This window comes from Gopherus flavomarginatus, chromosome 8 (assembly GCF_025201925.1).
Source record: "Gopherus flavomarginatus isolate rGopFla2 chromosome 8, rGopFla2.mat.asm, whole genome shotgun sequence".
In the NCBI taxonomy this organism is placed as follows: Eukaryota; Metazoa; Chordata; order Testudines; family Testudinidae; genus Gopherus; species Gopherus flavomarginatus.
The window spans coordinates 108,975,355-109,000,792 of record NC_066624.1 but is presented as its reverse complement, the minus strand read 5'-3'; the positions used below and the strand labels follow the sequence as shown (position 1 = coordinate 109,000,792).

At 48.0% G+C, this 25,438-nt stretch overlaps 1 protein-coding gene across 1 annotated transcript in view; it reads left to right on the top strand.

Moving 5' to 3' along the window:
• Window positions 1-6,787, top strand: part of PSMD1 (proteasome 26S subunit, non-ATPase 1) — a 126,679-nt gene extending 119,892 nt beyond the window's left edge. Inside the window, exons 23-25 of the mRNA XM_050963785.1 lie at window positions 2,121-2,267; window positions 5,837-5,992; window positions 6,571-6,787. Coding sequence (XP_050819742.1) covers window positions 2,121-2,267; window positions 5,837-5,983 — 294 coding nt within the window. The 3' untranslated portion in view covers window positions 5,984-5,992; window positions 6,571-6,787. The remainder of the gene's footprint in view (window positions 1-2,120; window positions 2,268-5,836; window positions 5,993-6,570) is intronic.
• The last annotated feature ends 18,651 nt before the right edge of the window (window positions 6,788-25,438 follow it).

Sequence of the window (25,438 nt, the reverse complement as noted above, 5' to 3'; positions counted from 1 at the left end):
CAGATTTGTAGGGTGATGTCACTGCTTTGGTAGCATTTCCCAAAGTTGTGTAAATTCTGTACTCTTCAAATTCCATGGTGTTTCCATTTCCAAATACCTCTCCTCACCCCTAGCATTATATAAATAATAGATATTCAGTTAACCCATCCTTGCAGAAAACTCCTTCCAGGTCAACAGTAGCAGCTGTTGAGGTTGGGTTTCATTTTGCCTCATTCACCTTAATGAAATGTCTGTGTCAAAGCCTACTTGGGCCTTGCTTAGGTTATGAATTAGGGGCAGCTTCTTTATTCTGTCTAACTGAAAACAAAATGGCATGCGGAAAAACAGCAGTGTGGCACACTTAAAATAAAATGTGCGTACAGCAATGTGAGTGTGACCACATTGTGTGCACACAATATACAGTATAACTTCTAAAGCGTTAAGGGTACTACACAGCCTGAAAAGTGAATAGAAGTTAAGTAAGTGCCACATAGATGAGTTAAAGCAGCTGTTGGGATCTTTAACTTTTGTGTTTCTTGACCCTTTCACAGCACAATTGTAACATTAACATAGTCTTTGCATTGTATTATTCATACAGCACCACACACTAAGCAAAATGTGCCGGGCAAATGAGCCTTCCTCTAAACAGCTTTATGGCCTAAAACAGGGGTCGGCAACCTTTCAGAAGTGCTGTGCCGAGTCTTCATTTATTCACTCTGATTTAAGGTTTCGCGTGCCAGTAATACATTTTAACGTTTTTAGAAGGTCTCTTTCTATAAGTCTATAATAGATAACAAAACTGTTGTATGTAAAGCAAATAAGGTTTATAAAATGTTTAAGGAGGAGGACTGGTGGCCAGGACTCGCGCAGTGTGAGTGCCACTGAAAATCAGCTCGCGTGCCGCCTTCGGCGCATGTGCCATAGGTTGCCGACCCCTGGTCTAAAATCACGAGAAAGTGAAGAAAGGCTGCAATGAGTCAGAAGGACTCTGCGTATGTGCATCAGCTGTGTGGAAAGCTGACCTAGATGCACTGAATTGTCTGAAAAGGAGAAGCTGCGGGACAAAGAGAGACTGCTGCCCCCTGCTGTGTTTGAGCTAACGTAGGGTCCTGGCTGTTTCTCTGCTTTCCCATTTTCTAGTACCGCTCATATGAGATTTGTCAGAGTCCTGTGGAATTTGCTGCTGTTAGTGAATCTGGTACCTGAGAGGGTGCCTTCTGCTGTAACAAGAGGTGCCTTCTCTGAACCTTACATTTCGTGCCTATCACACAGCTCCTTTCTATAAGTACCTGGTTATTCTCTCTGACCTCCTCCCCTCTTGTCAAACTGTGACCAGCAGAAGGGAAAAGGTGCCCCACACTCTGAATGTTTCCATGAGGCTGCATAAATGCTTCTGTCTCAAATCGCAGCCTCTGCTGAGTCTAGGACTAAGCAGAATTGTACCTGGAACCATCTTTAAAGAGTCACCAGAACTCAGTCATTTTGGTTGAGTTGCCATGACTGCCAATGACATAGGATGTCAGTGGCAGCATTATAGCTAGGAAAATCCCACCTGTATGTGGCACTTTTTGTGTGCCGGGTTGTAACATGAAACGAGCTATCAGGGATCAATTTATCGTGTCTAGTATAGACATGATAAATTGATCCCCGATCTCTCTGCTGTTGACTCCTGTACTCCACTGCGACGAGAGGACGCAAGGTAAGTCGACCTAAGATACGTCACTATTCTTGTAGCTGAAGCTGCGTATCTTAGGTCAATTTCCTTCCCCCCTAGTGTAGACCAAGCCTGAGTAGTAACAAAAGTCCTGGGCTTCACTGAGTGGCTATTGAAAGTGAAAGTCTGAAGTTTGCTCAGCCACCGCAATCTCTTATTTAACTCTTTTGCCACTGGAATCTGAATTGCTCTTACAATAAGGTTCTGCTCTGGGGGAATTCAGATGCCTTGGGTTTATATAAGCTTTCACTGTGCTTTGTGGTGGGGAATTAGCCTGATTGACTCCTTCATCGTAAGATAATGTCTCTTAAGCAGGTTTTTGAGTTACTGCTCATGCTGTGTGGAGCAAGTAGCGAGTTTGACCCCAGCCTGTAATGTGAGAGGATTGACGGCTGCAGTTAAACCATGGTGTTCTTGTGTTTTGGAGGACGAGACTGAGAAGAAGGAAGAGAAAGAAAAGAAAAAGGAGCCTGAACCCAACTTCCAGCTGCTGGATAACCCAGCCAGAGTCATGCCTGCTCAGCTGAAAGTCCTCAGCATGACAGAGAGCTGCCGATATCAGCCTTTTAAACCGGTAAGTGCAACCTACCGTATGCAAACTTAACACCCTGTTCTCACACTCGGAGAGTTCCCAGTGAACGTGCTTAGTGCTGGGATCGTGCATGTAGATGTGACAGCTCTGTCTGTTCCTGAGAACTAAAACCATAACAGCTGATGGCTGTACTGTACTTTAGAGGCCTGATGACATATCACCATGTCTCATTTTTACTTTCTTATGCCCCCCTTCTCCATTGGTTTCACACATTTGTAGTTATTGGAAGGCAGAGCTACTCTAGGCCCATATAAAGCCCTCATGCTGCTTCTTTACGTTCTCTTACTCTATGCTCTCTTCAGAGATCGTGACCCAAAAACTGATGATTCGCCCATTGACACCTAATAAAAACCTCATGGGGGACTTGGGAATTGAACCATCATAAGACTGTGTAATAATTTGCAATAACTGCCAACTGAAGCCTGGACCTGTAGCTTCCAAGGTCACTGGAGAGTTAAGGTTACCTTACAGTTACTCTCTCTGTGTCTTGCACTCCTCCATAGGTTCTAAAGTGAAAGGGTAGATGGACTGGAGAGAGTTACAGGGTGAGCGACAATGCTAAAAGGTTTGGGGATGAAGATTTGTGCCGAACGTTTCCGAGAAGCAGGCGTGTTCAGTCTGAAATGAGTCTGCAGACTCTAAACATATGGTGTAAACAGCGAGTAGGGGGCAGTTATTCTCTTTCATTAAGGAAAAACAGCCAGTCAAGGGTCCTATGCTGCAGCAGGGAAAATTTTAACTTTCACTGGAAAAAGCTGCCCTGGGGAGCTGTGGAATTGCCACCAGTGGAACTATTCGAGAATAACCTACAGCCCCATATATCAGGGAAGGCTCAGGAATAATGAAATCTGCCCTGCCACGATGCACAGCAGACTAGTGGCAGATGGACAGGAGGCTACCTCAGTCCAGTTTATTCTTTGTAGTGGTGGGAAATGGCAGCTCATTATGATTAAGGATGGCAGTGAAAAACCTCATTCAGAGTGTAGCATAGGGCCTCACAACACTCACGCCTCTTCTCCAGGGGCTGATGTTTCAAGAGTGGATGGTATATTTTCCCTTCCACTTGTCTCGCCCAAAGCTGCTGCTGCGATTCATGGCTGGGCCTGCAAAGGCTGCTTTCCCAGTGCTAGTGGCCTGTATTCTGCCTAGAACAGAGGGCAGTGGTCTCCATTCCAACCCAGCATCCCTGAGGTCAGAGCTGGGAGAACTGCCATCCCACTGGCGGACTGCAGCAGTCATGTTTTTTAGGGTTGTTCTCAGATGAGTTTAAGGGACTTGAAGCTCGGCTTAGTACGTCATGCTCACTGAGTTTAGATCTTAACATAGCTCTGAAATGTCTGATAGATTTGGTGTCAATGCTGTGAAATTCACGATCACTTGTACTGGGATTTTATGCAGCGGGTTGTGTGCATAGATGATGTTTTTACTGAATAGATTTATTATTCCAGTGCACCTGACCTCAAAAAAGTCATGGTCTCTTGTTAACGTGCAGAGGGAATGACATCTGATCATAGAAATGGGAGATGGAAAAGTCCTATTGCTAATAGCCCAAGGGTTTGCCAATTAGTCTGTGAAATGCTGTGGTACATTGGAAGGCTAATGGACACATTGTCAGGCTGCAAACGGACTGAGTCAAATTCTGCTGGCTTTTGTCATTGTGCAAGAGATGGATGAACATGGAGTATGCTCTGTTTTGTAATTGTGTGTGAGAGCGTGCACCCTGGAAATGAATACCCTGCCCAGAAAATTGGTTCATGTTCTTAATACACTTGCGTTCACGGCTATTTCATCTGCACGTGGAAGCTTGGAGAACAGCTGCTTTCACAAAGCTGGGCAGGGGTGGTTCTGTTCCAGCTTTTTAAGAGGAGGCGGTGGCCCAATTGACCTCCCAGCCTGGACATAACTGCTGCCCAGCCCCAGTACAAGCTCAGTTCTGCACCTGAAATGTTCGTGGGCGCACAGTCATCAGCCGACACGTGCAGTTGTCTGCTGCTGTGGGAGAGAATCCCTGGGCCTGAGGCAGCCTGGCAGTAAAGACATGGCTGCCCTTCAGAAGGGAAACGTGTGGTAAGAACCTCCGCTGCCTGGCTTCAGGCAGCACAGTGTGTCAGTGAGAGAGCAGTGGAGCCCTGAGGATAGCGGTGGCCCGAAGCCTTAGTGGGGAGCCGAGCCACACCCGGTACAAAGCCGGTCAGTGAGCAGGGTATCCGCTCTGTCTGCAAGTGGTTTCCTGAAAGAACAGAGCAGCGTGTGTCTTGCCATGATGGAGCGATGGAACCAAGGTGACTTCCCAGCATCAACACAGAAACATTAAAAACCAGCACTCTGCTGGTGGGGCTCCATCAGAAAAGGTCACTTTGAGGTGCTGATTACACCCTGGAATTCAAATGTGGGGGAGGCTCTGATTCCAGCCAGGCCCCGACACAGTGTCCGTGTTTCTGTACCTCCACAGGCAGTCACTGGCTTTGGCGAGTTGGAGGTTTTGTACTTCATTCTTCTTTTGTCTTATGAGGTTCTGCTAGATGGGATCCTTAGTCAATGGAAGCTGATGATCAGATTTCGCTCCGCTTCTGAGAGTCTCTGGGGAGGGGTTGAGCCAAGATCTGACTCTGTTTTGTCTTGCAAAGACTGAATCTCATGAAACCGTTGTGTGTTGATTTTTAAAGCCGTATGGAAAGTGCTGAATTATAGTGACTGCATAAATCAACAGATCCAGATGTCACCTTCCTGTGAACTGAGAGATAGATAATGGAAAACATCAGAGATAATGACGGTGTTTTCAGAGAGAGCCTTTCAGCGAAGGTTTGACTGGCAGGGACAATTGCACCATACTCTGATCGTCAGCAAACTCTGGCTCTGATAGAGAGTGCAAGTGCTGAAAGAACAGAGCAGTGTGTAAGGGAGTCCTCGATCCTCAGATGGAAACCTTGGAATCCTTATCCAAAGCACCTCCAGTGATCTCCGTCGTTGTGGTACTTAGAAAGCGAGGAACTCTAAGGTAGCAAAGTCCCAAACCGTAGCAGGCTTTCTAGACCCAACACCCTGATGTTATCCAGAAGCATATGCTATATACATGTCCATAGAGCCATAGTCACGGTCACTTATTCCATTCCCCTTGTTATGAGGCTACAATGTGAATGACTGGTTGCCTCTATTCAGAGTGTTTCAGTAACACTCATGAACACACTGGCCCTAAAGCCTATGAGCTTCCAATTTGGCTTATAGACATTTGAGAAAATCTAAAGCTTCCAAGTGCTGCATTTTAATAAATCAATGTATTCAACACTTCCCTCCTGTCCCTTTGTTTTGTCTGCGCCTGGTGGTGTGACACTGGTATGTACAATGGGAGAATACTTCGCTTTCATTGTAACTGACCACGGAAAGCTGTTTTTACCCCTTGTTTTGAGTAGAGCATTCACACTGATGGGGTGATTGTAACCCAGAGGACCTGGGATCCTGTTTCTATCCTATATCAAGGACAATCCTATATGAGACAGAACTGTTCTTGAATGTCTCTAGGCACTGACACGTTCTTTGCACTTGGCTTCTAGCTTTCCATTGGTGGCATCATCATTCTGAAGGACACCAGTGAGGCTATGGAGGAGCTGGTGGAACCAGTGGCAGCCCATGGCCCGAAGATTGAGGAAGAGGAGCAAGAACCTGAACCACCAGAGCCTTTTGAGTACATTGATGACTAGGATCTTGAGGTACGGTGCAGTTCTCTAACTCCTCCATTAATCAATCAAAGGACCCCGTTTTTCAAGGTTTTGCCTCTTTTTTTTTTTTTAAAGGGGTCATTCAGCTTCACAATGGCAGTTTTAGTCAAAAGGGAGAGGCTCCCTCTCTCCGACCTTCCCAGAGTTCATGTTTGTGCACAGAGAGAGACAGGAGCCATAATCTCAGCTTCTGTGACCGTATCCCTGAGCTAAAAAGTCCACCTGTCCCAGGCATTACATTATCTAACTGCAGGCTCCTTCATAAATAACATGGGGCATTTGGGGGAGGGAAGGGTGCAGGTGTGACTGAACTGACATGCTGGTTTGCTGATGAAAATCAGAATCCAGTTGCCTTATTTCTGAATATGGGGTTAAAAACCCACATAGATTGCTGGTCAGTCAGGATCACTAGTTTCTTGCCAACAACTGGGTGTGTCACGAACACTGGAGCCTCAGTGCCAGACCCAGAGGATCTTAGCTGCTTCTAGGAGCATACGCGTAGGCTCTTTTGGGAATGGGCAGAAGATGGCTTCAGCTAATGTTTTTGTCTTTCTGGTCTCTGTCTCCAGGACCAGCTCTGCTAAAGAAGATGCTTTGTCTGATATTGGAAACACAGATGAGGAAATTCCTATGAAGACCTGCCATTCAGTGCATGCAGCATCAACTCTGTGCTGACCTAACGCAGATGGTCTGTGGTTTGGGAGCAGAAGAGAGATGTGCTATTTAGTGTACTCTTTCACAAAACTCTGTTTTCAAATGAATATATTAAAACCTCTTGATGGAAAACTTGCTTTTGTTTTGACGTCCCAGTATATCTAAAGGAGGGGAAGGTTTGTCAGCCTCCCAGCACTTGAATGTACAGGCTCTGAATCATCCTCTGACTCCCGCTTCTTCCTATATTAGGTGGTTTTCCCAGCTGTATCCAGTGCTGCTGGCAGGCCTTAATCTCTGGTAGACTAGAACAATAAGGATGCCTTTTAAAAATGACCCAGCCACATTGCTCCTTTTTTTTAATGCTTGTTTAGGCCAAGTGATGCCAATAAATCCAGGCTGATTCAGCCCTTGCACTGATCTGACAGACTGATTTTGTTTGCCCTGCAGCCCGGCATCTGCCTAGAGGCATTTGCAAAGTTACCCTGATTGATTTAGGAACAGCAGTAATCTTTACACTGGTCATCCAGGTACAGTGATACATCTCTGCTGGTCTGCCTGGTGTGCCACAAAAGTGCTGAGCACTGTTAGAGGGCTTATTCCTTCACTCTCACTTCCCTGGTCCTTCTGGCATGAACAGAGAGCAACAATACCCGAAGTCCGAAGGTGCAAACAATTCAATTTTTATTGGGGTGAACTTCCAGCAAGCTTAAATCCAAGTTCCTTTTTCCTTATTTTGAATATCTGTATCCTAACAAGCACCCGAGTTGGAAAAAGAAAATTAGTACATCTCTACCCCAATATAATGCGACCCAATATAACACGAATTCAGATATAACACGGTAAAGCAGTGCTCCCGGGGGGGCGGGGCTGTGCACTCCTGCGATCAAAGCAAGTTCAATATAACACGGTTTCACCTATAACACGGTAAGATTTTTTGGCTCCCGAGGACAGCATTATATCAGGGTAGAGGTGTACTGTCAAAATACACTTCTTTTCGTTTACACCCCAGCAAACTACCCCTCGTTTTGTGTGCCTTAATTCTTTTCCCCCAATATGGAAATGTGGCTGGTTTAGTCAGCAAGCTAAGTGCGTTCTGGAGCTAGACAGGGTGAATCCAGACATGCAAGGTCTTACACTGAAAAGTGAATCATTGGCCAGGGACAAATTTGTGGTTGGGAGCATGGAATTTACCTCAGTCAGAAAGAATGAATGTAATTCTTCCATTCACTGTTTAAACTGCACCACTTGTGCCTATGATGCTTTGGGTCCCATCACAGTCAAGCCAGAGAACCTCAGACATGGCCAACTGTAAAACAGCCTCTTGTCTAAGGTGCGTCACTTTGAAACAACCAGCCCTTAAACCTGACATGTTTTTTATTAAGTGTATCACTTCCAAGAAAGAATATTGTCCCAAGTGAACTTAATGAAAAAACGCATTTGCATCATAGCTAGGTCTGTAAAATATTCAAGACCAACCGTTCATGTATATAGTTTATTCCAGCAAGACCTTTATTAATTTCTACGTTAATAGACCGGTCAGCTCTCTTTCCCTGCAGAATTTAAGTGTTAATTTGGTAGAGACATGTAAAATATACCGTTCAAGGGGTTGAACAGAGAAGTAGCATCTGTCCATCCAAGGCTTTAATCAGGATTCACCAAAGGTAAAAGCATCATTCCTTAAAGCTGTTTTGGTCCTGACCCAGGGTTCTCTTAAGAACGTGATTCAGATACATTTTTTTTCATAGAGCAGAATTGGGACAAGCATGAAGGGCTTGTCTGTTGGGGTTGTCAAGAGCTGGACCGCAGGCCAGACACTTTTGAACAGACCCAGAAATCTTTTTATTTACTACTTATTATCATCATTATTTTTTTATGAATTTCTCTGGAGTATGGACTTTGACTATACTTTGACCAAGAAATTTGGACCTTGACAAAACACAGCCTACCCTTGGGCTATGTAAAACATGACTGTACATAAAAGAATAGAAACAAAGGGATAGCCCCTGCACATACTCTTTGAATCCAAAGCCAAGCACAAGTGTAATGGTGCAAGAAATAAAGGGAGAGATTAACACTGGGAATGATTGAATGTGTAATGGAGAGGCTGGCACAGTATGAACAGCAAAATGAGGCTTTGCGGTGCTCAGGGGAGATGCAGCCTATGAACGGGAACCATGCTTTTTATTAGTGTATATTTTTTATTGAGTTTCTCAGCGTAGTATCTGAATCATCTCACAAATAGCACATTTTATCTTCAGATCTCAAAGTGCTTTGCAAATGAGGTCAGTATCAGTAACCCTGTTATTCAGATGGGGAAACTGAGGCACAGAGCGGGGGAAGTTACTTGACCAAGGTCACCCAGCAGGCCAGTGACAGAAGTAGGAATTGAATTCAGGTCTCCTGAAGGTCTCCTGTGCGCTAGGCTTTATTGCCTCCCTTTATGGCTTTAGTCTCACAGTGAGCTTCGCCCATGTGAGATAGGGAAGTGTTGTCTTCATTTTACAGATACAAAAATTAAGGCACCAGAAGGAAAAGTGACTTCTCTGAGGTCACTCAGGATGCATGTGGCTGATCAGGAAGAGAGCCCAATATCCAGATTTCCGCTCCTTTAGCCATAAATAAAGCTACATTGATGTCACGGAGGTCAGAGACCTCTGTGACATTCTCTGCTTCTGCCCTAGGGGCTGCTGGACTCTGGAGCTGGCAACCAGCGGGGCCCTGATAGGGTTCCGGCGACAGGGGGCCCCCTGCAAGGTTCCAGCAGCAGGTGACAGACTCTTAAGGGGGCTCTCCTTGGGGTTCCAGCGAGGGGCCACAGCCTCGTGCAGGGGGAGGGGATGCCTCAGGTGAGTGGCTAGGTGTGTCCCATTTTCTTTCTGGGAAATATGATCACTCTGCAGGTCCCAGCTGCCCTGGGCAGAGGGAAGCTGCAGCAGGTGAAGTAGGATCCCCACAGCTCCCAGCTACCATGGTGGTGGGGAAACCATGGAGCCACTGCAGCAAAAGTCACAGACAGGTCACATCTTCTGTGAATTTTTGTTGATTTCCCATGCCGACCTGTCCATTACTTTTACTAAAAATAACCATGACAAAATCTTAGCCTTAGCCATAAGCCCATGCTTCCTCTCAATATCAGCAACTGCACACGGTCAGCATTGTGTTCGTTTTAGGCAATCTTTCCATCCATCCATCAGCACCTAGTTTGCGAAATGGAAAGATTAGTTATTCTTTGGGAATTCTGTGAGGCTGATGTGGTTTGGAAGAAGGTATGACAGGAGGCAGAGAGAAATACCACGCTGATGAGCACATTAGGAGAAGCATGAATTTCTCAGAAGGCAGCTTATAGAACTGAAGAATTATTCACTGCCACATCTCTGTTCTTTACTCTTAACAGGGCTTTGCAGTTATTGGTTTAAATCCTCTACTGCAGGCAATGTTCATGCAAAATCAGGTGTCCATGCAACAGGCTATAGTCTCAAAGTTTGTTTGAGCTTGTCTACCTCTGTGGCAAGCTGGGGTGTGAATCTATTGGGCATGGCCTGCTGCGGACTAACTGTCCATGTGGACCCTGCTGACGCACGTTATCAGTTTGTTAATGCGCTTCAATCTACTCCTGTTTCAAAGAGGACTGGATCAAAGGGGACGAATTGTTAAGGTGCATCAGCAGGGTCCACAGAAGAGTTAGTCTGTAGCAGGCTCCTGTGGGGTAGACTCACATCACAGCTTACTGAGAACTAAATGGTTGTGTAGACAAGCCCTTTGTTGCACTGTTACCTATGGCTGCAACCACTCCAGGCAATGGTGGGGCTGGAAGCTGCTGCAAATTCTTCTTGCCTTTGTCCGACCAGACTTCTAGTGGGCAGACTTTTCAAGAAGAAAGGAATATGATTGTGAAAGTGTTAGTTTTGCTGCTCTGGGTTCACCATGTCCAGGACCCGAAGAGGAGGAGACGTGGGAAATGGTGTCGCCCAGAAGGCAGCGTGTAGGTGACAGCACCACACACTAGTGGCCCATGGTATTTATTTTTGGAAAGTACATAGAGGTAGGTAATCTGAAAGACCTTGATGATGCTTTGGAGGGACAAATGGTCCCCACCATATCCCCTAGCTTGGCCTGAAGCTCTTTGACTGAGAAACCAAGTAGAAGAATGTAGTATTAACTTCCCTGCTAATTACCTGGGGGTTGAGTCTCAGTCTAGCTCCGGACTGAATCTGTGCATGCAAAGCAGTTCACAATGAGCTACTTTGCACACTGGTTTTCCCTCGGGAACACTTCTGGTTGACTTTTGTGTAGGGTGCTGTCTAGATGAGCTGATTACACTCCACAGAGCTCTCATTACAAATGTTATTCCTTCCTCTAACCTTAACCTCACCCCTCCCATAGACAATGTTATCTTCTGGACTTTCCCTTGACACAAGCAATGTTTGAAAGCCTCAGATGATCTCATGCTTGGAACTGATAGGAGGCTTGAAGGTGGAGTTCTAACAATCTCCTATTCCAAGAGGTTACAGGAATGAGTAATTAGATTCCTCTCCAATTAGTGTCTTAAAGCTCTTTAGTGGAGCCTTCAGTAGCAATTGTCATACTCCTGATTGCAAAGGAAGAGTCTTTATGAATGGCACCTCTGATGTCAATACAAGCATTCAGACTTCGCTCTCGTCTGGTTCTTTGTATTATCAGTGCACTCAGCAAGCGTCAGTGGGGATCACACTCTTCAAACAGTGAAGCAAAAAGTGGTGCATGCTGAAAAATGTTTCCTACCCCCTGGATCTTCAGGATGTTCAGCTTTTTGAGGCAGGGAAGAGACAGTAATTAAAAGACAATCATAGAATCATAGGACTGGAACGGACCTCGAGAGGTCATCTACTCCAGTCCCCGGCACTCAAGGCAGGGCTAAGTGTTATCTAGACCAGTGATTCTCAAACTTTTGTACTGGTGACCCCTTTCACATAGCAAGCCTCTGAGTGTGACCCCCCCCCCCAAATTAAAAACACTTTTTAATATATTTCGCGCCATTATAAATGCTGGAGGCAAAGTGGAGTTTGGGGTGGAGGCTGACAACTCATGACTCCCCATGTAATAACTCGTGACCCCCTGAAGGGTCCTGACCCCCAGTTTGAGAACCCCTGATCTAGACCATCTAACCTGCTCTTAAAAATCTCCAACAATGGAGATTCCACAACCTCCCTAGGCAATTTATTCCAGTGCTTAACCACCCTGACAGTTCCTAAAGTTCAACCTAAACCGCCCTTGCTGCAATTTAAGTCCATTGTTTCTTGTCCTGTCCTCAGAGGTTAAACAGAACAAATTTTCTCCCTCCTCCTTGTAACAACCTTTTATGTATTTGAAAACTGTTATCATGTCCCCTCTGTCTTGTCTCCAGACTAAACAAACCTAATTTTTTCAATCTTCCCTTGTAGGTCATGTTTTCATCTTTTTTGTCCCTGGAGGGAGAACTGGGAAGGGTGGAGAGGAGCCGGAGAAACACTGGACAAGATAAGGAGAAAGGCACTGCTTTCAGGAAGCAATGAGTGGGCATTGGTCAGCAATGTATGCTGGCTAGATATCGTGTATTATCTGCACCATATATACGTTAGTATGCATTAAGCACAACTAGTATAGCATTTATATAGCCTAAATTGGCCTCCACCTTTACTATAATCCTGTTCACTTATGCTAAGTATCCCATAACCCCTTGTATTAGCTGAAGTAAGACTTGGCTTAAATAGAAAAGAAAGCTGTCAATATGGACATAAGAGTATTTTACCATAGCAACAAGTAGGGAGTTGTTCTTACAGGCCAGGACTGAATGTCCCAAAGGAAGAGGACACGACATAATGATTGTTCTACCCTGTTACAAACGTAGAAGTTACCTTCATGGACCAGCACCTGGAGCGTTAGTATCCAAAACAGAGATAAGGAAAGGAACAGAACAAGAAATTAAGGAACTGGGACAGACTGATGTGTTTATTTTAGTAGCATGTGAAGAAATGTGTACCTTGTCAAATCATCCAGTAAATACCACCAGCTGAAATGTACCCTGGAGGACACAACTGCTTAAAGTAAATGTAAAAATGCTACACAAGGCGGCTTCCCAGAGACTGGTATCATCTAGAACTTTTTTTTAGAAAAAAACCGGACTGACCTTGGTTATTTGGGCTCTTGAATATATTTCATAATAGCCTCACAAACCTGGAGTCTGAATAAAAACACTAGGATAAAGGGTAAACTGTGCCCCGTTCAGATAAGAAGCACCAGAGTCATCGTCGTGCTTCATATAAGAAGTGAATGACCACATTAAGTGTCTGGTTGGGAAGAGGTGAGATGAGGGGTCTGTGAAGTGGATGATCTAGAGAAGGCGAAGCTGAGCTGCTCATTTACCCTTTTCAGGCATTTGAGAATGGTGCACTGGCAAGTGAAAGGTGACACATTTGAAAGAGAGAAAATGAAATACTGTTGTAACTGATTAACCCGTGGAACTACCTGTCACAGGATGTTGGGGCAAATAACTGTAAGAGTATGTCTACACTATGGGATTATTCCAATTTTACAGAAATTGGTTTTTGGAAACATTGTATAAAGTTGAGTGCACATGGCCACACTAAGCACATTAATTCAGCGGTGTGTGTCCATGTACCAAGGCTAGCATTGATTTCCAGAGTGTTGCACTGTGGGTAGCTATCCCATAGTTCCCACAGTCTCCCCTGCCCATTGGAATTCTGGGTTGAGATCCCAGTGCCCGATGGGGCAAAAAACATTGTCGCGAGTGGTTCTGGGTACAGCCTCACCCCTCCCTCTGTGAAAGCAACGGCAGACAACTGTTTCACGCCTTTTTTCCTTGGTGCAGATGCCATAGCACGGCAAGCATGGAGCCTGCTCAGCTCAAGACAACAGTCGTGGACGTTGTAAACACCTTGTGCATTCTCGTGCAGTCTATGCTGAACCGGGACCTGAAAAACCTAGCGAGGAGGCGGCGGCTACGGCAGCCTTGCCACAAGAGTGATGAGGACATGGACGCAGAATTCTCTCAAACCATGGGCCCCAGCGCGTTGGAGATGATGCTGGTAATGGGGCAGGTTCTAGCCATTGAACGCCGATTTTGGGCCCGGGAAACAAGCACTGACTGGTGGGACCGCATAGTGTTGCAGGTGTGGGACAATTCCCAGTGGCTGCGAAACTTTCGCATGCGTAAGGGCACTTCCATGGAACTTTGTGACTTGCTTTCCCCTGCACTGAAGCACCAGAATATCAAGATGAGAGCAGCCCTCACAGATGAGAAGCGAGTGGCGATAGCCCTGTGGAAGCTTGCAGTGCCAGATAGCTACCGGTCAGTGGGGAATCAATTTGGAGTGGGCAAATCTACTGTGGGGGCTGCTGTGATGCAAGTAGCCAAAGCAATCACTAAGCTGCTGCTACGACAGGTTGTGACTCTGGGAAATGTGCAGGTCATAGTGGATGGCTTTGCTGCAATGGGATTCCCTAACTGTGGTGGAGCGATAGATAGAACCCATATCCCTATCTTGGCACCGGAGCACCAGGGCACCCACTACATAAACCGCAAGGGGTACTTTTCAATGGTGCTGCAAGCACTGGTGGATCACAAGGGACGTTTCACCAACATCCACGTGGGATGGACAGGAAGGGTTCATGATGCTCGCATCTTCAGGAACACTACTCTGTTTAACGACTGCAGCAAGGGAATTACTTCCCAGACCAGAAAATAACAGTTGGGGATGTTGAAATGCCTGTAGTTATCCTGGGGGACCCAGCCTACCCCTTGATGCCATGGCTCATGAAGCCATACACAGGCAGCCTGGACAGTAGTCAGGAGCTGTTCAACTACAGGCTGAGCAAGTGCAGAATGGTGGTAGAATGTGCATTTGGACGTTTGAAGGGATGCTGGTGCATGTTACTGACTCGTTCAGATCTCAGCCAAACCAATATCCCCTTTGTTATTGCTGCTTGCTGTGTGCTCCACAATCTCTGCGAGAGTAAGGGGGAGACGTATATGGTGGAGTGGGAGGCTGAGGCAAATCACTTGGCCGCTGATTACACATAGCCAGACACCAGGGCGATTAGAAGAGCACACCAGGAAGCGGTGCGCATCAGAGAAGCTTTGAAAATGAGTTTCATCACTGGCCAGGATACGGTGTGACTGCTGTGTTTATTTCCCCTTGATGAAAACCCGCCCCCTTGACTGACTTATTCCCTGTAAGCAACCCACCCTCCCCCCTTCGATTACAGCTTGCTTAAGGAAATAAAGTCACTATCGTTTAAAAATCATGTATTCTTTATTAATTGATTATAAAAAGAGGGATATAACTGACAAGGTAGCCTGGGTGTGATTTGGGAGGAGGATAGGAGGGAAGGAAAAAGCCACTAAAATAATTCAAAATGATAACAGCCTTTTAGTCGAGCTGTCCACTGGGGTGGAGTGGGCGGGTGCATGGAGCCTCCCCCCACGCGTTCTTACACGTCTGGGTGAGGAGGCTATGGAACTTGGGGAGGGTGGTTAAACAGGGGCTACAGTGGCACTCTGTGATCCTGTGCCGTTCCTGAAGCTCCACCAGACGCCGGAGCATGTCAGTTTGATCACACAGCAGCCCCAGTGTTGCATCATGTCTCCTCTGATCTTCCTGCCGCCACCTCTCATCTCGAGCGTCTCTCCTGTCCTCACGTTCGTCTCTCCTGTCCTCACGTTCACTGGCATCTTTCCTGTACTTTGATACCATGTCCTTCCACTCATTCAGATGAGCTCTTTCATTGCGAGTCGCTTCCATGATTTCCGAGAACATTTCGTCTCGTGTCCTTTTTTTTCGCCGCCTTATCTGAGATAGTCTTTGGGACGCAGGAGGGAGGCTTGAAAAATTTGCAGCTGCGGGAGGTCTCCAGTCCCACGGATTCAGCAGCTTGCCTGCGAGAGGTCCGCCAGTCCTGCAGCTTTGGCGTACCTGCCACCAAATTGCTGCCGAATCCGCGGGACCAGCGGACCTCCTTCAGGCAAGCCGCGGAAGGCAGCCTGACTGCCGCCCTCAGAGAGACCGGCAAGGTGCCCCCCGCAGCTTGCTGCCCCAGGCAAGTGCTTGGAGCACTGGTGCCTGGAGCTGCCACTGTGTGCGCCCGAGCAAACGGATGACTGGGGGCAGGTTTCATACCTTCAGGAGTGACAAATCAGAGGGAGAAAATCCAAATGTCCAGTGGTTAAGGACTCAGGGAGGATGGAATTGGGGAGACTCAGGAAGGGGAGGGCTGGTAGTGTCCCCCTGGAAAGAGTAACTAGGCAGGAGGAAGCCTGGGTGAGAGCATGTGCTGGTGGACAGGCTCTTGGTGCTATAGCAGTACAGCATTAGGGCAGGTGGTGAGAGAACCTCTTATTCACCTGGGTGACCCCCAAAACATCACAACTAGACACCACTACCTGGCACTTTTGTTCACTTGGCTCTGAGATCCTGAACAGAGGCGAGGACTCTTAGACGTCTCTCTTCCAAAAATGGGAAGGTCCAGGCAAATTTGGGCCTGTTCTTGACAATGAGACTAAAGCCTCAGCACGTCCAAAGACCTCGATTCCTTCCCATTAGCCCCTTCCAAGTAAATGAAAGTTTACCTGATGTTGTCTTAGCCAGCTTGGCTATTGGCCAGCAACTGTGGAAGGCAGCAAGTCAGTCATTCAGAAAAAAGCCCACTAGTTTCTTCTAGTAGTAGCTGAGGGCCAGTTCTTTGGACTTGTTAAGCTGGACTGATACATCCAAGAAAGAAGCAGGAGTCTGAACTCAGTTTATCAGTGGGTAGGTGAGCTCAGGCTGCTCAGGAGTTAGTGAAAAGGCAACAGAGATGATCAAGGGAATGGAACGGTTTTCATAAGAGGAGAGAGAGAGAAGATTAGGGACGCTCATCTTAGACGAGAGATGACTTAGGAGGTTGGATAGAGGTCTATAAACTCATGAATGTTATGGAAAAAGTGAGTTGAGAAATGTGTTTACCTTTCCGACAATACAAAATCCAGGGGTCGCCCAATGAAATGAATAGGCAGCAGGTTTAATACAAACAAGTAGTAGTCCTACTTCACACAACACACAGTCAACCTGTGGTGCTTGTTGCCATGGGATATTGTGATGTCCAAAAGTATAACTGGGCTCCAAAAAAGAACTAGATAAGTTCATGGAGCACAGGTCCATCAATGGCTATTAGCCAAGATGGTCAGGGACACAACCCTATGCTTGGGGCGACCCTAAACTTTTGACTGTCAGCAGCCAGGAGTGGAAGACGGGTGAATCTCTCCAAAACTGTCCTGTTCTGTACACTTCCTCTGAAGCTCTGGTACTGGCCACTGTGGGAGCAGGATACTGGACTAGTTGGACCATTGGTTGGACCCACTATGGTCATTCTTATGTTTTTATGAAAACCAAAGGTTTCAACACCTCTGCTGTAGTACTGTTGTGATAGAGCCTCGGAGCCCCAGTCGTCACGAGCCAGGACCCCATTGTGCCTGGTGCTGTTCAGACACATTAGTGCAAGCCCGGGATGGGCAGCCTTTTTTCTGTGGCGTGAGCTGGTGTGAATAATTCAGTGTGAACTGACCCATCTGTAGCTGTTAGCGAAAGGGGTGTTCAGACCGTTGCTGAGGGAGGCAGTTTTCCTTCAGATCTGGGCTGCTAAAATAAAACAAAGCAAAGCCTCTGAACAGCCTGGGCGTCTCTCACCACCCAGTTCAGTCACTCAGTGGAATGCATTGGTTTGCTCTGAATTTCTCTTTCTGGCCACTGGCCAGGCCACTGCTCCCCTTTTCTCTCCCCAGTAGCTGGCTGACTCCTTTTCTTACCTCCAGAAATCTCCTAGTTCTGACCCTCTCCTCCCCTGGGCAGCAAAGATGTCCTACCTCATAATGGTGGTTGGTCGGATGAGCCTTTCTGCCTATCAGTGCAGAAAGGTCTAAACACTGAGAACATCCCTGCGACCTTAAAGGGTCTATTAGCTATGCCCTGAAATTCAAGATGGCGCCACTGGAGAAGTAATGGCAGCAAACGTTGTTGTTTCTCCTGGCATCTCTAGTATTTAAAGCCTTCATGATGCTCTGTCTGTGACATCCCTTTCTTGGTTTCAGCTCGTTATACCTCCTTTGAATCACTCTGAATATTTCCCCTCTCTGAGTATTAGACAATTGTCTCCTGCCCTCCTATGCCATCACGTAGCCAGACTGTACAAGTTAATTCCTTTACTCATTCTAATTTGCTTCTTCCAGCCCCTTCATCCTTTCCCTGGCTTTGTTCTGAACTCCTCCAATGTGTTGGAGGCCAGAACTGCCTAGTATTCCAGGAGCAGTCTCACCAAAATGGGCTGTTCCCGCCTGGACTGTGACCTGCCTGCGCTGGCTGGGTTTGCTGACACGTCGCCCTTTTCTTCCACAGCACTCCGTGCCCTCATTTCCCCCTCTCCATAACAGGGGCAGAGGCAAAAAGTGAGACACGCACGTGCACTCAAGTCCAGTTTATCTTCATCAACTGCTGGAATATATCTGATTCCAAACGGGTCTATGTTGTCCTGTCCAGGCTGGTCTTTTTTCTCTCTTTAAAGGAGACCTTTTCAGAACAGAAATCAGAGACCCCGTTACTTTTTATAACCAAGCATACCCACAGGGATTAAGCTTTCTCTTGCTGTGCAGGTACCCGTTGTTGCTGTGGCACTGGGCAGTTCTCTGCTTTCCTTTACTCGGTGTTTTCCAAATCTTTGGTGATTTATTTTACATAAAAGTCCATTTGAAAAAACAAACTTGACTCCTCGTGGGCACTGCCAGCTGCAGCTCTTGGCAGGGCGTTGCGGTGATTTGGACGGAGATTTAAACCTTTTGAAATATTGCTCGTGGGTCATGCTTTAAGTACACTCCACTGTTCCGTGTCATCCGGCTGTCTCGGGGTGAGTGAAGCAAGGTTTCGAAGTGATCATATGCTTTGGAATGGCTCATGGCCTTTATTGATGCTAACAATGAACCATCATCCCTACCCTTGATCAGAATGCTCTGAGTGTTTTTCAGCTCATTCCATTTTTACTCACCATTTAGAATAACCTCTTGAGAGCTTGAAACCAAGATATGTCTTGTCAGGAAATGTTGCATATGCCCTGGTTTATTCGTGACGAACGGGCTGCATGTATTGATTGGTTTGTTGTAGGGCTGGGACGTGCCGTCTCTCCAGTTCATGCTTCCCCATTATTTTTATTTGCTATTTGAACTGAAGGAGGTTCCAGCTGTGGCTACGGGGTCCCGTTGTGTTAGGTGCTGTACATACACAGAACCAAGAAATGGTGCATGCTCCAAAGATTGTGGTGTTGTAGCTGTGTTGGTCCCAGGATATTTGAGAGAGAAGGTGGGTGAGGTGATATCTTTTACTAGAGTAAACATCTGTTGGTGAAAGAGACAGCTCGTGAGCTTACACAGAGCTCTGCTTCAGGCCTGGCATGAAGATCTGAAGAAGAGGTCTGTGTAAGTTCAAAAGCTGCTGTCTCTCCCCAGCAGAGGTTTAAAGATGAAGACAACCATGGAGTGTACTATAGTGCTAGAGGACCCTTTGTTCAGTGAGTGGAAAGGTGTCCACCGAGAGGCTCCTCTCCAGTCTGCAAACTCCGGAGCCAAGTGCACCAGATACAAATGGGCAGCAATGAGCTGCCAAAATATTAACAGGTTCCCTCCTCCTCACCTCACAAGGGGGTCGTGCCCCATCCAATCCCCCATGTTCCTTGACACCCCCCCCCGGGGACCCCTGACCCATCCCCCCCTTCCCTGTCCACTGACTGCCCCCTGCCGCCCCATCCAACCCCTCCTCTTATTCCTGATGGCCCCCCGGGACCCCTGCCCAATCCAATCACCCCTTCTCTCTGCCCCCCACCACCTCATCCAACCCCTGCTCCTTCCTGACTGACCCCCCAGGACCCTTGCCCCCATTCAATCCCCCTGTTCCCTGCCCTCTGACCGCCCCAACCCCTATCCATCCCCCCCCAAAACCCACCAAACACCCCCTCCCTGCTTCCTGCCCCATTACCACACTGCCTGGGGCCCAGACTGGGCTGCTCCGCTGGGACCGTGACCAGCACCACGGGGCCTGACTCCCTGGGCCGGGCCAGAGCCACTCGGCCGGCACCAGGGCCGGCGCCGCAGGGCCCAACTCCCTGAGCCGGTCCGGAGCTGCTCAGCCAGGACCGGCCTGAGCCAGGGGCGTTCGGCCAGGGCCAGGGGGAGCTGGATTGGGCCGCGCGCACCGTGCCTCCCTGGAGCCCTCTGCGTGTCTCCCCCCCACCCTGCCTGGCTTACCTGCCTGCTCCTTGTTTCAGGCTTCCCGCGAACATTTGATTTTTGGGAAGCAGGGGAGGGGGAGGAGAAGGAGGGCGAAGCATTCAGGGGAGAGGGGGAGGTGAGCTGGGGCCAGTGGCCAGGTGGACAGCTGCCCAAGCCTTCGTTAAATTTAAAAGGCTTCTAAATTTAACAAGCGGTTCCTGGCACGTAAAACCTTAAATCAGAGTGAATAAATGGAGACTCGGCACAGCACTCCTAAAAGGTTGCCGACCCCTGCTCTAGCGTTAGCTTTTCTTTTGAATTCAGGACATGGATGATGTCTCAAAAAGCCAACTGACCAGCTGGTGAGCTCAGGATACCGCTGTGGAAATGCTTATTTGTCTCTATTAACAACAGTCCGACAGGCTGTACTAGGCTATAAAAACATGCTTGTATCCTGGTACCCCAACTTTCCTCTTCACCCCCGTCCCTGGGTGTCATTTCCTCCATCTGTTTGGCTTAGACTAACATTGTCAATGCTTTGGGGCAGGAACTGTTTGCATCTATACAAGGTCTGGTGCAATGGGGCTCTGACTTAGCTAGGCATCCAGGTGCCAGTATAATACAAAGAGCAGACCCGTTAGTCTGCCATGAACAGTGTTAATTGTGGGGGCCCCACGCCTTCCCGTTCCAGTATTGCCCCTTTTGCGGACGTTCACTCTGTGGTTCCGTTTAAAAGGGGCCCTGGCCCATCACCAAATCCTTCTTAATAAATGTGCCAATCCATCTTGGTGAAGCATGAAGAAAAGGTGAGGGCCCAGCACTATAAACTCCAACACACATCCTCGTTGTTTGGTTATCCCCTACCTTTCCCTCCGTGTTCTCATTGGCATCAGTCGCTTCCTCCACGCCAGTCTCAGAGGGAGGCGTTTTGTGGGGTTTGGCTGTCCCACACAATCTGCTGTCACTGCAGATTTGTAGCAGCCTCTCGCCAGCCAGTGGCACCTGTTGCCAAGGAAAGTGGACCGTGCCTGCGAGCCTGGGTGTGAGTAAAGGGGAGGATGTGCCAGCAGATTGACAGGTGCCAAGCGCTGACTGACAACGCCAGAGAGTCGATGGGTTTTTGGAAGCTCAGCCGTTTATTCAGCTGCACACCCGGTTGTGATTCTTTTCAGTCAGGGAGCTTCACAACCAGCCCATCCACAGCACAGGCCCTGCTGAGTGGAGCTTTCCTGCTGCACAGTTTTCTGGGCCAGCCAGCCCGTGTCTGTGCTAGGAGGTGGGTCGCGCTAGGAATACATCTGGCATCTCCCGCTTTAGGGCTCCGCCCACTTTTTTCAGGAGAGGGGGTGCCCGTTCCCTCCCTCATCCGAGCCCTCTCTCTCTGTCGGGGATTTGTCCCAGTTGCCTACATTTTCCTTTTCTTAAAGCTCTCAGGCTGCCGCTGCCACTTCCACTCAGAGCATTCCTCCCCCCGGACAATTTTCTCTCTCTCCTTGGTACTCAGTATCTTGCCACCTGCTCAGGCAAATGGCTGCCATGGCCCAAAGCAGGAGAATGACCCTGTGCATTCTGTGCCCTCGGCCATGGCGCTGGCAGGTTTCCAGGCAAGCCGTGCCACCCCAAGAACGCTGTTTCCCTGAGTGGTTTCAAAGTGGCAAATGGGCAGCGTTCAGGCTATCCCCCACACACACACACAGAGTCTCCTTCTGGCCACTAGCTCTAGACGAGGGAGGCTTGTGCCATTCAGATGTTCTGTAATGGTCAGTTTGAGGGTGTGCTCTGGCATCTGTGAAGGAGCTGAAATCCCTCCCTGGCTGTGGAGTTGGGGTGGCTTGTCCTGAACATTGCCTGGATCGCATTATGAATACACCTCGGTGATTGAGCGCAGCTGCAATTCTGGCTCCTGCTGGGGGTGCTTATTGCTTTGTGTGTGTCCCCCACACCCCCTTGTTTCAGTCACTCTCCATGCAGCTGTTGGGCATTCTCCCAGCCAACGCTGCTGCTAATGGGCCCAGACTCCACGAACGCAGAGCCCCCTCCGGTAGCTTGCAGCTGAGTGACACTGTGTCTTGCAAGGGGACAGGCACCTGTAGCTGCAGAGCCTCATCATCAAAGCTGAGTTTAACCGTGGCAGACGTCTGCTCCCTTCCTCGACTGCTAACTGGGATCCACCAGCATGTGGTAATTTCCCCTCCGAGTGCTTGTGATTGTGTGTATGGAGAAGCTTTCTTTGATAGGATAACGAGTCTTGTGGATAAGGGAGAAGCGGTGGATGTGGTATACCTAGACTTTAGTAAGGCATTTGATACGGTCTCGCATGATATCCTTATCGATAAACTAGGCAAATACAATGTAGATGGGGCTACTATAAGGTGGGTGCATAACTGGCTGGATAACCATATTCAGAGAGTAGTTGTTAATGGCTCCCAATCCTGCTGGAAAGGTATAACAAGTGGGGTTCCGCAGGGGTCTGTTTTGGGACCGGCTCTGTTCAATATCTTCATCAACGATTTAGATGTTGGCATAGAAAGTACGCTTATTAAGTTTGCAGACGATACCAAACTGGGAGGGATTGCAACTGCTTTGGATGACAGGGTCAAAATTCAAAATGATCTGGACAAATTGGAGAAATGGTCTGAGGTAAACCAGATGAAGTTCAATAAAGACAAATGCAAAGCGCTCCACTTAGGAAGGAACAATCAGTTTCACACATACAGAATTGGAAGAGACTGTCTAGGAAGGAGTATGGCAGAAAGAGATCTAGGGGTCATAGTGGACCACAAGCTAAATATGAGTCAACAGTGTGATACTGTTGCAAAAAAAGCAAACGTGATTCTGGGATGCATTAACGGGTGTGTTGTAAACAAGACACGAGAAGTCATTCTTCTGCTCTACTCTGCTCTGGTTAGGCCTCAACTGGAGTATTGTGTCCAATTCTGGGCACCACATTTCAAGAAAGATGTGGAGAAATTGGAGAGGGTCCAGAGAAGAGCAACAGGAATGATTAAAGGTCTTGAGAACATGACCTATGAAGGAAGGCTGAAAGAATTGGGTTTATTTAGTTTGGAAAAGAGAAGACTGAGAGGGGACATGATAGCAGTTTTCAGGTATCTAAAAGGGTGTCGCCAGGAGGAGGGAGAAAACTTGTTCACCTTAGCCTCTAATGGTAGAACAAGAAGCAATGGGCTTAAACTGCAGCAGGGGAGATTTAGGTTGGACATTAGGAAAAAGTTCCTAACTGTCAGGGTAGTTAAACACTGGAATAAATTGCCTAGGGAGGCTGTGGAATCTCCATCTCTGGAGATATTTAAGAGTAGGTTAGATAAATGTCTATCAGGGATGGTCTAGACAGTATTTGGTCTTGCCATGAGGGCAGGGGACTGCACTCGATAACCTCTCGATGTCCCTTCCAGTCCTAGAGTCTATGAGTCTATGAGAACACCGGCTGAAGGCTCTTTCCAGAAGCATCTCCACAGCTCCCCTTCCCTCCAGGCTGTCTCATCTGCTTTGGGAACAAGGGTGCTTCTCAGCTGGGTCCCAGCCTGCAAGCCAAGCGGCTGTCGCCTGTGCCACCCTTCAGGGCTGCAGCTTCTTCTGTGCAGCTTTGTCACCGTCAGACAGACCTGAGTGCTTTAAAAAACTTGTGACAGGGATACAGCACACCCGGATTCACCAGTTAAACCCTGTAATGGTCATGTGAGAGAGGATATATCCTCGTTTTAAAGATCCAAGAGCTTGACTTGTCCAAAGAGGCCAAGTGAGTCCAAGACAGAGCAGGGACTAGAACCCAGGAGTCCTGGCTCCCTTTTGCCCCTGGCTCTTCTGATTTTACCTCCCTTCCTCCCTCCCTCATTCGAAGCCCAGATGCCTGCCACTCCTGGTGAAGATCGAGAGCTGGCTTGGCAGAGGGTGTATTTCGCCATTCGGTCAGCTTGTATCTTCCACTGAGAGAAGGAACATGATACAGGCTGAGCTCTGGGTCTGTTCCAGCAGGAGGTGTTTAGGTGGCAGCTCATAAGGAAACATCCAACTGCCTCGTCACCAATCACATTTACAGGCTGCAGCAGTAGCCAGGGTATGTCTACACTGCAGTTAGACACTGGTGCCTGGCCTGAGCCAGTTGACTCGGATTCGCAGGGCTTGAGCGAAGAGGCTGCACCTCCCACCTCGCAGGGTCCTTGAATCTGGGTTCCAGCCCTGAGCCCAGCCATCGACACGGCAATTAAACAGCCCCTTACCCATGTCAGTTGGCCCACCGCCAGCCATGGGTTTGGAATTGCAGTGTAGACATACCGTCAGAGGCAGGATGTGTGTTGCGATATTTTCAGCCTAACCGGACATTTAAATGCAATCTCATGACACAGTTTCCTTGTATGAGGTTTACAGGTGAGAGGAAAGTCTTGTCTTATTAATTCACTGGACTAGGATTCAGCAGCTCTGCCACCGATTTCCTCTCTGACCTGGGTAAGTCACTTAAACTCTCTGGGCCTCAATTTCCCATCTGTAAAATGGGGATAATAACCCTTCCTTTCTTGCACTGCCTGTCTTGCCTATTCCGATTGCAAGATCTTCAGGGCAGGGACTGTGCCAAACGGGACCCCAATCTCTGTTGGAGCCTCTAGGCACGACTGCAATTTAAATAAGATTTTCTGGCCTGGACGGCATAAAGGTGTGAGAGAATCCCCTGAGCTCTTTCGATTGTTTATCTGACCTAAGTCTTGGAACATTTTCAGGTTCTCCATTTGCTGTATCCAGCTGGCCTAGTTCTCTGATGCATTCTCTGGGCTCAGCTGCTTAGCGAGGGGTCATGCATCCATCCTCAGGCAAAATGCTTTGCTGCCAACATCATGTAATGGGGATGAGCCAGATGTTGGCCAGCCAGCCAGCTGTGTTTATGCCACAGCCACCGCCTCCATCATCACCAGTAGGGGGCCGTACACCTGCACGTGCTCATCAGAGGTGGTGACTGAAGCAGTTAGCAAGTAGCCACCTAGTCACTTCCACTGAATGTGACCAGCGAGACCCCTGTGGAAATCTCTGCCCAGCATTATTTAGAGACCCCCGCTGAGCCCTGGCCTAGAAGCGTGGCAAACATTTGCAGGGTGATAATGAAATGCATAGGACAGAAAGGGCAAAGCTGCTGAGAGCTAGGTCAAGTGGTGCTACCTCGGAATGTGGCACTGCGGAGCGCGGCTGGTAGCCGAGCAGGAGCAGCAGCGCCGAGTGAACGGCGCCAACTGTGAGTCGGTAGTGGAGGCGTCAGCAGCAGCTGCACCTCTGAACTCTGGGTCTTTGTCAGCTGAGCAGCTGTGCGTGGGCCTAGTGGAGAGAGGGGGGGCTGTGCTAAAGGGGCAGCCATTTGTCAGACTTTCCCACTGCAAAGTGGGAAACTGAGGCAAAGGACACTGCCCAACACACTGTGGGGTCGAGTTGGCTTATGATTGCAGCTTTTTGAATATGGTTGGGGCGTTTTCCCAAACTAATGCTGGGTTTCCTTTCCCTTTTAATAACCGTTCTTG